Source organism: Lontra canadensis, unplaced genomic scaffold (assembly GCF_010015895.1).
Source record: "Lontra canadensis isolate GAN:19392208 unplaced genomic scaffold, GSC_riverotter_1.0 scaffold17, whole genome shotgun sequence".
In the NCBI taxonomy this organism is placed as follows: Eukaryota; Metazoa; Chordata; class Mammalia; order Carnivora; family Mustelidae; genus Lontra; species Lontra canadensis.
The window spans coordinates 23,674,233-23,686,833 of NW_022631011.1; the positions used below are offsets into that span (position 1 = coordinate 23,674,233).

Sequence of the window (12,601 nt, forward strand, 5' to 3'; positions counted from 1 at the left end):
AGGTTGTATATACTGTTTTACACAGCAGAATTTTTTTATTTTGATAGCCTAATTTATCAGTTATTTCTGTTACGGATTATGCTTTTGGTGTTAATGTAAAGATCATTGCCAAACCCAAAACTGATTGTTAAATAGCTTTGTTGAGATACAATTTATATAATATAAAATTCACCCATTTAAAGTATACAATTCATTGTTTTTTTGTGTGTATATTTTTAGAGTTGTGCAGCCATTACCAGTCACTTTTAGAACATTTCATCACCTCATAAAGAAACCCCATTTGCATTAGCAGTCACTCCCATTTTATCCCTAAGCTCCCCAAGTCCTAGCCAATGATTAATCTGTTTTATGTCAGTATAGATTTGCCATACATAATGAACATTACCTATAGATGGAATTATGTATGTGGTCTTTTGTGACTGACTTTTTGAACTTAGTATGGTATATTATTCAAGATTTATCTATGTTGTAGCACATATTCTTTTTAATTGCCGAACAATATTCCATTGTGTAGATATACTTACCATGTTTTGTTCATCTCTTGATGAACATTCGTATTTTTTCTGCTTTCTGGCTGTCATGCATACTGCTGCTATGAACATTTGTGTGCAAGTTTCTCTGTGGACATATGTTTTCATTTCTCTTGGGTAAATAGCTAGAAGTGGAATTGCTGAGTCATATAGTAATTCTATGTTTAGTGTTTTTGAAAAATCCAAGATTGGTTTTTAGATATATACTTTCATTGTTTTGGAGTAAATAAAAGTGACTAGCTTTTCTGTTGTTCCTGAATAGGTAAGAGCTGCATGTAGTTGATTTGTCTCCATTTATAAATAATATCTTTTTTTTTTTAATTTTTTTTTTAATTTTTTTTTTATTTGACAGAGAGAGATCACAAGTAGGCAGAGAGGCAGGCAGAGAGAGTGAGAGGGAAGCAGGCTCCCCGCTGAGCAGAGAGCCCCATGTGGGGCTCGGTCCCAGGACCCTGAGATCATGACCTGAGCTGAAGGCAGCGGCTTAACCCACTGAGCCACCCAGGCGCCCCTATAAATAATATCATTAAATGTTTTTAATGTTTCAGTAAGTAGCATTGAGCATGTATGTACATCAAGGACATATCCATGAATGGAGTGTGGTCTCTATCCTTAAGGAAATGGGAATGTACTATATAATAGAAGAAACATAGCTGTATAAACAATTTCAGTACAGACTGATAGATGAAATAATAGAGACATTGTGGTATTTCAAAGGAGAGGGAGTTAGCCTGTCTACTTGAGGAGATCAACAATGGCTGAAGAGGAGATAGAGGATTAGATCTTGTTTGATAGTAAGTTGGTCAGATAACGTGGGGCAAGTCATTTTAGACTGATGATCAATATCTGCTAAGGTATGGAGATATGAAGCAGTATGGTAAGGTGAACAATTACAAATAACTGGGCATTGGTAGCATGTTGGGGAGAGTATCTAGAAATAAAAGACTGGAGAACCAGATAGTAACAAGGTCTAAAAGCCCATTTTATGCTATAAGAATTTGGATTCCTCCCCCTCCCCAATCAGTGTCTCAAACTGGATCACTGTGTGTATGTGTGTCTGTGTGTGTGTACACTGGCAAAACATGGCACATCTTCCTGGAGTTTGAATTTTATTTGAAGATTTGGGCATAAAATAATTTTTGCATTAAAACAGATTTTTATGGAATTGAATATTACATTGTACATTTTCTAGTTAAGTTTTATGTAATTTTAGTGCTTTTTAGGGATGCTTTGACTACTCTAAAAGTACACAAGGTACACTAGGTTTCTTTAGGCAAAGAATAGCAGTATTTTGGTCAGTTTATTCATAGCTTTTATTACTGTATTTCATCCTGACATTTAAAAAAACTTACTTAACAATTAGGATGTGTCTCACAGTCTGTAGTGGTACATAAAATTATGGTGCACTTTATATTCTCAGATCTTAGACTAGGTGGATGTGTCTTTTTCTCATTAGAAAGCAATAGTCACTATAGAAAATTTGAAATATATAGAAAATGTGAGGAATAAAATAACTGAAATCCCACTGCACTTAGAAGTGATTGCAAATATTTTGCTATATTTCCTTCTGGTCTTTTTTCTGTTCACACGTACCAGTATATACTTGTTTATATATTTGTGCAGTTTATTCTGTTTATTTCCTCAACATTATATGTTGAGTATCATTCTATGTGATTATTCTTTTTTACTTAAATTCAATTAACGTATAATGTATTATTGGTTTCAGAGGTAGGGGTCAGTGATTCATCAGTCTTATATAATAACCAGTGCTCATTACATCACATGCCCTCCTTAATGTCCATCACCCAGTTACCCCATCCCCCCACCCCTCTCTCTTCCAGTAACCCTCAGTTTGTTTCCCAAGATTAAGAGTCTCTTACAGGGGCGCCTGGGTGGCTCAGTGGGTTAAAGCCTCTGCCTTGGGCTCAGGTCATAATCCCAGGGTCCTGGGATCGAGCCCCGTGTGGGACTCTCTGCTCAGCAGGGAGCCTGCTTCCTCCCCTCTCTCTGCCTGCCTCTCTGCCTACTTGTGATCTCTGTCTGTCAAATAAATAAAATCTTAAAAAAAAAAAAGTCTCTTACAGTTTGTCTCCCTTTCTGATTCCGTCTTGTTTTATTTTTTTAACACAGTTTTAAATGTTGCCTAATACTCCATTATATGTATATAAAATTATTTAATCTTTACATTTTAAAAACATTTTATTGTAAAAATCTTGGTTCCACATTATATCTAACTTCCTTAGGATAAATTTCTAGAAGTAGAATTTATTGGATATGAATTGTGACTTTTTTTTTAGAGATTCTTAAGAAAAATCATCCATTTGATTTCTAGAAAGTGAGATTGAAGAGTCTGATTGAAATAATTTTGAATTACTGGTAACTCTGAAACTATAAATTCTCAATATTTCTGCCGCTTTTGCTAACTGGGGATTATTTAGAGACTGATTAGCTAGTTAGTGGCCTCTCAAGACTTACGTTGTCTATTTGTGACTCAATTTACCCATTTCATGCTTTGCTTACTGTGCTGTGGAGTAATATCTCACATCTCTGAATCTTAGCTTTCAGCCAGCATCACCTAGCTCAACAAAGTAGACAATCAGAAATTTGTAAAAGGGTCTAATGATTGCATAATCCTATTTATTGGTCTTGGAATTAATGAGGGCTTGCCGAATTTATAATTTTGCATGAGACAAATTCTGTAAGTAACAAGTTGTTACTTATTATGGGAAGAACATAGAACCACTATAAGAAGGATTGGAACTTTTGAGAATTTTACAGTTTTAAATAAGTGACTAGCTTGGGATTCACTGAAACATGACATTTGAGAACACTGTTGAAGTACTTGAGAGAATTAGCCAAGCAGATGTTTGAGGGAAGGGACTGGCATACAGAGGAACAGCCAGTGTGAAGGCTTTGGGAGGAATATATCTGGCATGTTCCAGAGGCAGAGGGAGAAGCCACTGTGTCTGGGGAGGATTGAGCAAGAATAGTAGGATGATGTCAGAGAAGTAAGGAAATAGGTTAGGTCATGTAGCGTCTTCTTGGCCATTGTAAGTTCTTTGACTTGCTCTGGCTGAGATGGCAAGGCATAGAGAGTTTTGTGCAGAGGAGTGACATACTCTGACTTGTGTTTATAAGATTATCACCTAGGGTTAAGAATAAAATATGGAGTATGGAGAGTAAAGGATAGACACGGTGAAATCAGTTAAGAAGTGATTGTAGTAATTCTAGGAAGAGGTGACAGTGGCTTGGTCCAGCATGTTAGCAGTGTTGAGAGTGGAAAGTTATCAGATTGGAGATAATATAATATTTCAAAGGTAGAGCTAACGTTTTCCTGAATGATAGGATGTGGTGTGTAAGGGAAAAAAAGGAGCCAAGAATACTTCCTAAATTTCAGCAAAATTGAACTGTTAACAGAAATATAGGTAGAGGTTTTGGGTGAAACCATCTCTTCAGTTTCATACACATTAAATTTGAGAGGTCTGTTACCCAAGTAGATATATTTTATAAGCAATTGAATATATAAACCCAAAGCTTAAGAGAGAGATCTGAACTAGCCATAAAATTGCTTGACATGTAGATGGCTTTTAAAGGCCACCAAAGAAATAAAGGTAAACAGAGAAGAAAACACTGTGAAAGATTAAGACTTGAGTTGCTTAAAAAAAAAAAACAAACAAACAAACTTGAGTTGCTTAGTGTTACCTCTGGGAGAGGAGGAGAGGCCAGCAAAGGCAACTGAGAAATGCTAATGAGGTTGAAAAAATATCCTTAGCATGGTTGCAAGAATGTGGAAGTCAAGTAAAGAAAGTATACCAGCAGAGACCAAACTGTCAAAAGCTGCTGATATGACAAGATGAGAACTGAGAATTTGTCATTGGATTTAGCAACATGGTGGTAATTTGTGATTTTGACAAGCAGCTTTGATAGAAAGGTAGTGGCCAGATCCCTCCTAACTGGATTTAAAAAGCAAATATGAAGAAAGATTTAGAAACTGAGAGGATAGACAACACTTAAGGGCTTTTGCTGTAGTGAAGTTGAGTAATGGGGCAGAAGAAGCTTATGAGAGAAGTGGGGTGAGATTTAAGGTGAGAATAAAAATAAGCATGATAGATTCGGTTAGAAAAGGGTAAACTTAATGATAGAAAAGAAAGAGGATAGGATTGCTGGAGCCAAAACCTTGAACTAGTGAATAAGGATGTGATATCACTGATGGAAAGATTGTTACAAAAATAGCAGTATTCTCCTATAGTAAAGGGTGACCAAATATATACCTGCAAATGCTGGCAGTTAAGTATATATGTGTGTGTGGTGGTAAATCTGTGGCAGTTTTCTTCTGATTGTTTAATTTGATTCAGGTTTGGTAGCCAAAAACATCTTAGCTACAAACGAGGATCAGTGGGAGTGCCGCGCAAGGTTTGAGAAGAGGGAAGAAAATGTAAAATATGGTTTCTAGCAGAGTGGAGAGTGAACAGACCAGTGAAATATGATGCCAAGCAGAATTAGGAGCCTGCTTTAGATTTGTGATTGGGAATTTAAAGTGGATCAGTCAACATGATTTTATGTGTTTTTCCAGATTTATTTAACTGCATAGGTACTGACAGAGTTAGTTGAAGACTTGGATTTATTAACTAGAATCATGATTTTGCCAAACTAAGTATAATGAAGCAGAAGAGAGCCAAGGTGTAGAGAAGCAGTCAGTGCAGTGAGGTGTAGTAAGATGGGATAGGATGAGTGGATTGGAGGTCTTGGTTGGGCTGGGGATTGGGAGTTGAGTTATTAGAGGGAGTGAGCAGGAAAGCTGCTAAGGAGTATTCAAAGGGTGTAAGATTTGAAATTGAAATTATGGGAGGATTATAATTATTGATAATGCAAGAACTAGTATGTGACCATGGAAATGAGTGGCTAAGATAAGGTACAGGATGAGATCATAATGTACAAGAAGAGAAGTTAAAGGTATTGAGAGACCAGGTTATTAGAAGTGTCATCCGTGGATATAATAAAAACTCTAAGAATTTAATAAAGTATGATAAAAACAGGTGAATCCTGGAGAGGTCAGTATACCAGGAACTAAAATTGTCTGACAATGAAATTATCAGTTTCAGTTATCCCAGTATCAGTTATCACCTGAGAGTCAGTAGGTTACAGCAATAATGAGAGGTAGTGAGAAATGCAACCTAATAACATGAAAATCAAAGCTGGCAGATGGGGGTATAGAGATAGTAGTGGAGTTCACCTATCCCACTTTCAGGGCCAATGGTATAAGGCATGCGAGTAAATGTAAAGGTTATCACTTGAGAGCTGCAAGGAAATCAGTGTCCTTTGTGGGAAGCTGGGTTTCAATTAGAGCAGGGGTTGACAGACTATATAGCCCAAAGGCTAAATCTGGCCCACCACCTGTTTTTGTATGTCTTATGAACAAAGAACGTTTTTTTATATTTTTAAAATGATTGATGAAGGGTCAAAAGAAGAAATATATGTCATGACATGTGAAAGTTATATAAAATTCAGATTTCATTGTCCATAAATAAAGTTTTATTGGGACATTGCCACATTCATTCTTAGGTATTGTCTGTGACTGGTTTTGTGCTCCAGTGGCTGAATTGAGTAGTTGTGACAGAAATCATACAAGACATTGTTACTGGTTCACAGGGCTACTCAGCAGTATATTCATTGTTACTGGTTCACACTGCTACACAGTGGTACAGTTAAATGGAACAGTGTTTCATGTATTGTCACCATACCACAGCATTTTATTTTTTATAGCCAGTGCATACCACTTGTGTCAAAAATAAAAAAAAAGAAAACTGAACTTTGAATGTTGTCATTTTGAGGCACAGTGGACTGTGGATTGTTTTTGTGAAGTTAAAAGGCAAAGCATTGTGTTTATTTTGCAGTGACACTGTACCTGTGCTAGAAAAATATATATTGATGTTACCACAGTGAGTCCTTATAATATTCCCAACTCACAGGAAAGCAACAGTCAGAAAAAATGGTAAAGTTGAAATGGAATATCTCATCAGAGAATTTTCTTCATAAAAATAAAAAAGGAATGGGGCTGTGACCTTACATTGGTTTATGAGTGGCTTATTAGCCAAACAGGGAAAGCCATTCACTAATGGTGAGTGTTTGCAGCAGCAAAAAAAAATAAATAAATAAAAATTAAAAAAAAACCGTAGAGAGAAAAATTACCGTAAGACTGTTAGCTTTTTGGCAAGAACCGTTGCTCAAAGAACTGAGGTCATCGAGAGCAACATCAAGTCAATTAAAAAATAAGACAAACAACTTTGAGTGATTTTCCTTGACTCTTGTTTATTTGAGGAGTCAGTGCTAAGTTTGAAGGAACTAAAGAATTATCCTATGTAGTCTTCATGGAACAAGTACAGGCAATATTTTTAAAGAAGTTGAGAAAATACTAAGTGCAGCTTAAAGAGGAGTCTGCTGAGGTGTGTTACAAGTGATAGTAGTTAAAATTATGGATGGTACAGAAAAAGGCTTAGTTGGACAAACTGACAAAGCTTATGAAAACACAAGGCCTTTAAAGCCTACAGTTATTTTGTATTGTATACCAGCAGGTACTTTGTGGAAAATATTTGAATCTATCATGTGTTACTGAACCACAGTGTAGGTGGTACACACATTTACTCTTATGGCCTTACATCATCACTTCTGTAAATTTTTGTCAGAAATTGTAACTAAACATCCAGTTTATCTCAGTATAAACTAAGTCGATGTCTTAGTGGTGGTGCTGTTTAATTGTGGGTGTGGGTGTGTGTGTTTTGCCTTTTTTTTTTTAAGGACCGTTATGGACTGAATTGTGTGTTGTCCCCTGCACCTACCATTCGTATGTTGAAGCCTTAACACCCTAATGACTGTATTTGAAGATAGGGTCAATAAGGAGGCAGTTAAGTTAAGGTTAAATGAGGTCATAAGGGTGGGGCTCTGATAAGATAGGATCAGTGTCCTTACCTTGTCCCACACCCACACTAGAGGAGGTCAAGTGAACACACAGGGATGGCAGCTGCCAAGAAGCCAAGAAAAGAGGCATAACAAAATCAAACATGCTGGTGCCCTGCTCTTGGACTTCAGGCTCTAGAACTGTGAAAAAATGAATGAATATTGTTTAAACCACTCAGTCTATGGTATTTTGTATGGCAGCATGAGCTAAGATAGAGACCAAGTTGAAGGTTTTTAGAGCCACTCCCAATTGTTAACTGAGTTTTCATTAAATACTAATAGACTTTGGAAGCTATTTCTTGTTAATGTTTCTTAATGAATACAACCTAAAATTATAAAGTTTTTTTTTTTTTTTAAGATTTTATTTATTTATTTGACACAGAGAGAGAGATCACAAGTAGGCAGAGAGGAGGAAGCAGGCTCCCTGCTCAGCAGAGAGCCCGATGCGGGGCTCGATCCCAGGACCCTGAGATCATGACCCGAACTGAAGGCAGAGGCTTAACCCACTGGCCACCCAGGTGCCCCTGAATACAACCTAAAATTAAAAGGCAAAACAACACTTTGATGCCATACTTAAATGTAATAAAGTCATTCTGACAACTAATGTTGTTTGAATCATTTATCAAGCTGCTTTATACACTTCCTGTGCTGTTAGAAATTAAAACAGGAAGCAAGATCATCATTCCCACATAAATTTGCAGCAGATATATTTTCTGAGCTCAAACAGACTTTGCAGCCTATTTATGGCTCTAAACCTCACATAACTAGAGCTAGGGATCCTTTCTCAACCTCACAGGCTATTATGTAACACATCCTAGTTCAGGACTTTATAAACTCTCATCTGAAAATTTACAGTACTCCTAAAATTCTCCCCAACCCCAGTCTTGTCCTTGTCCTTGAGTTCATCTTTTTAAATATTTCCCAGAGTGGTTTAGCTGAAATGTAAATTTGACTGTTGTTTTTCTGCCTTATTTCTGTTCATGGTGCTTCTCAGTTCCAGCAGATCCCACAGGACTCTCAGGGGTTGCTTTATGGAACAGTATAAAGTAGATGAAACTCTAGACCTTCTCTGATATCCTGATCAGCGCACGACTGCCTTCCTGAAGCAGAGCACTTTCTTTTCTATAAAATTGAATTGCTTTAAATTTTATTGTGAGATAAGATTTTTTTCTGATTAAATACTAGTTCTGTAACTACTGGCCTACAGGTAAAGTTCAAGCTTCTTAACCAGTTTGGGGCTCTCCAGTGTCTCCTTTGAACACTTATCACAAACTTGATACTTCCCCAGCACAGAGCTTCTTGTATATGGTTCCTCTGTGCCTTTGCTTGTATGGCCCATCTGCCTGTAGTATTCTGTTTTCTTCTCCCCACGCGGTTAACTGCTGTGCTTCATTTTAGACTTGTTTCGGGTGTTACATTTTCAGAAAGCCTTTTCTAGCCACCTCTTTCCCAGGCAGGTTTGGGTTAAGTGTCTTAGTTTTCTACGAACTCTGTGCTTATCCTCCTTAGAGCTTTTTTTTTTTCTTTAATACTTTCTTTTTCATTGTTTGTTTCTGTTCCATTTGCTAGAGTTTAAACTCCTTAAAAGGAGGAACTATGTAAAGTTATCTTTATCTATAATCTGCAGTGATTCTATAGAGCCTATATGGTAGACACAAATAATTGTGCAGTATATTGATTATTTCTATATCTTTCTGATGCATCTTGCAGTTGATATGTAACCTAAAGTGTACTTATGTTACCCTTGTGTAAAAATTTGCTTTCTTTTGCATGTGTTTATTGGTCATAAGGCACAAAAACACTTGAGTTTAAATGTGCTTTTAAAAAGAAAGACACGAATATAATATAGAGTTTTTATTAACAACTAGAACTTAAGTTTAATAGCTGTTCTGTATTTTGTACATTCTGAAATGTGAAGCTTTTCCATGTAATCTCATGCCAGTGTTGACCCATGTGGATTAAAATAGCCCTATTTTAATCTATGACCAAATTAGGAATTAGAATATCTTTCCAGTGGGGATTTGTAAATTATTGTAGTTTGTAGTGTGACAGGTTTATATAAATAATTGCAGTGATTTGCACTGTGTGTTTCAAGTTAAAATCTAGGTTCAGATAGAGAAACGTATTGATGCAAGTATTTTTTTCAACATTGGATAGCTTCGATTATGTATATTTTCTTGAAGAGATTATCAAAACTGACTTGATAAAAAGAAAATTTTATTTCACTAATCTAAAATATATACCCATGATCCTTCAGTGCAGATTTGCTCCTTACTTAACTGATTGTCCTCCATTTGTGTTAGTAGTGTATTTATTTTCTGAAATATCTATCAAGTTAGATTTTAATGAAAATATTTTATTAGCTAGAGTGAAGTCATCCTAGAATTTATCTAGAACAATTCTTTTTTTCCATTTTGTATTTTATTTCTTCAGTATTCCAGCATTCATTGTTTATACACCACACCCAGTGCTCGTGCTTAATACATTGAACATTTCTTTTATAACTGTTTATTATAAAGTAATTCTTAATGTTTTTTGTTTTTCAAGAACTTGAATGTAAAATAAACTGTCGTAATGCTTCAATGATTTAAAGTCACACTTTTCTTTTCTTACAGATAAAGACACAATAAATAAAATTAGAGATTTACGAATGAAAGCTGAAGACTATGAAGTAGTGAAGGTGATTGGTAGAGGTGCATTTGGAGAAGTACAATTGGTAGGTTATTATAATGAGATTAAAAAACAATAAAATTAAAAATCCATTTGTGTGTCTAACATAATGTGAGATGATAATTGTTTTTTATAAAATTATTGCTTTAAATTGCTCTAGGCAGTCTTGCCAAAGGATGTGAAAGCCTAGAGTCAATTCAGCAGTAGTATGAAATATTTTCCCCAAGCATCCATGGGTAGAGAAGAGGTTTCAAGTGTCAGAAGAAAAATCTTTACTTGTAATATTAGACTTCTAAAATGTTATGGAATCCTAAGCTTTATAAATAGAAAGCAGCATGCATAACAGGGTGGAGAAAGAGGAGTGTGCTATCATATAGGAAATAAAGACTTTTTTCTAACATTACTTGCTTTCTGGTCATTGAAGCCTTGACATCTAATTGGGATAATTCAGCAGAAGAGATTTAAAAAAAACAAACAAAACTAGAACAGTAATGTTATATTTAATAAGGTGTTAAAATCATTTGGTAAATTGTTCTGGTAAACACTGGGCAAAAGGTTCATTATTTTCTGTTTGCAATTTTAAAGGTAAGACATAAATCCACCAGGAAGGTATATGCTATGAAGCTTCTCAGTAAATTTGAAATGATTAAGAGATCCGATTCTGCTTTTTTCTGGGAAGAAAGGGACATCATGGCTTTTGCTAACAGCCCTTGGGTCGTCCAGGTATGATTTTGCTGCTGTTTCATTATTGCTGTAATAGTTTCTAACTAAAAATATTGGAGAAGCTTAGTTTGTTTTCTAGAACGTAATAGAGAGTTTATTTGGCAATTACAGAATTGTCTAACATATTGTTACTTTTTTTAAGTCATAAAATTTAATTTTATTGAATTGTCTCTAGGAGGAAAGTAAGGCCAAAGCAAAATAATTAATGTTTCTGTAGACTTTAAATATTAGAAAATTTAAATAATCTGCTTTGATTGAGGAAAGTCATATATTATCATCTTCTGATAGATACTTTAATGTTGAAATTTAAGTTTTTTCCCCAAATATGATATCCTCTTATATTCTGTTTACTTAACCATCTATTCATCTATTTGTCTCATTTGTGGAGAGGAAGGAATGGGAAAATGAAGGAAGAGGGGAGTTAAGGTAATCCTTCAAATAATGTGTTGGCTGTAGGTTTTTCAGTGGGAAGAAAAATACAGTAGAAGTCAGTAGTTTTAAGTTCTAGTCTTAACTGTCAAAAACATCTCTGGGCCTCAGCTTCCTTGCTCAAAAATGTGGAAGTTGGCTTAGACTGGTTATTTTCACCTGTGGAGAATACCTCAGGTGAAATCATTGGGACAAGCAGGAATTTGAGGAGGTTATAATATGGGTTTTCCTCTTCTGCCTCAACTAGAGCAGCTCCATATTTTATGTCTTATGTATTAGGGTTATGTAAGGATGCATATGGGGGAAGTAAATCTTCTGGTTAAAAAAAAAAAACAGCTGTTGGGTGGACTAGATCATGTCTAAATTCTTAATGTGAATTTTACGACTTACTAATTTACAGGATATAATGAACAGTGTCCTAAATAAAAACAGCAGTAATTGAAATAAAAAGGATATGGAAAATATTTAAGAGTTATGTATGACTTTTTATACTTGAAATGTCTGCTCTGGTATTTTTTTGTTTTGTTTTGTTTTAAGATTTTATTTATTTGACAGAAATACAGTGAGAGAGGGAACACAAGCAGGGGGAGTGGTAGAGGGAGAAGCAGGGTTCCTGTTGAGCAGGGAGTCCCATTCAGGGCTTGATCCCAGGACTCTGGGATCATGACCCAAGCTGAAGGCAGACGCTTTAGGACTGATCCACCCAAGAGCCCATTTGCTCTGTTTTTATCAGCTGTGTGGAGCAGAGATTTTTCAGGCTTGGTATCACTGACATTTTGGGCTATCACTTTGTTTTGTGGGCTGTCCTGTGCAGTATCAAATTTTCAGCAGTGTCCCTGACTTCTACGGGGGTGATGCCAGTAGCACCTCTCCACAGGCTGCCTATCATTCATAACAACCAAAACTGTATTTAGACATAGTTGAACATTTACCTGGTGGCGTTGGGATGGGGATGGGTGGTCAGGTGACAATTATTTCCTCTGGTTAAGAACCAGTGATACAGAAAATCTTCAGTGTTCTGTAGGTGGTTAAAAGACATAGGACATAATTTTAACATTTACAACTTACTACTTGAAGCTTTGTTTTTCTTGACACATTGTCAAGAAAACTACCACCAAATCAACATTGTTTCTTTAATTGTGGTACCCAAATGGTAAACTATATACTTTAATCTGGGCTAGCCATGAGATGCCACTTAGTTTCTTATCCATCCCTAAAATATCTTTTTAAAATAACCAAGTCTGTAACTAAAACCATTAAACGTTATTGAAAAAATGAAACAAGAAGATTTTAAG

The 12,601-nt window shown here is 35.7% G+C and overlaps 1 protein-coding gene across 4 annotated transcripts in view; it reads left to right on the forward strand.

Moving 5' to 3' along the window:
- ROCK1 (Rho associated coiled-coil containing protein kinase 1) overlaps positions 1–12,601 on the forward strand; it is a 144,769-nt gene that overhangs the window by 47,292 nt on the left and 84,876 nt on the right. For all 4 annotated transcript variants that reach the window (XM_032859796.1, XM_032859798.1, XM_032859797.1 and 1 more), the window contains exons 3-4: positions 10,100–10,200; positions 10,740–10,877. In XM_032859796.1, coding sequence (XP_032715687.1) covers positions 10,100–10,200; positions 10,740–10,877 — 239 coding nt within the window. The remainder of the gene's footprint in view (positions 1–10,099; positions 10,201–10,739; positions 10,878–12,601) is intronic.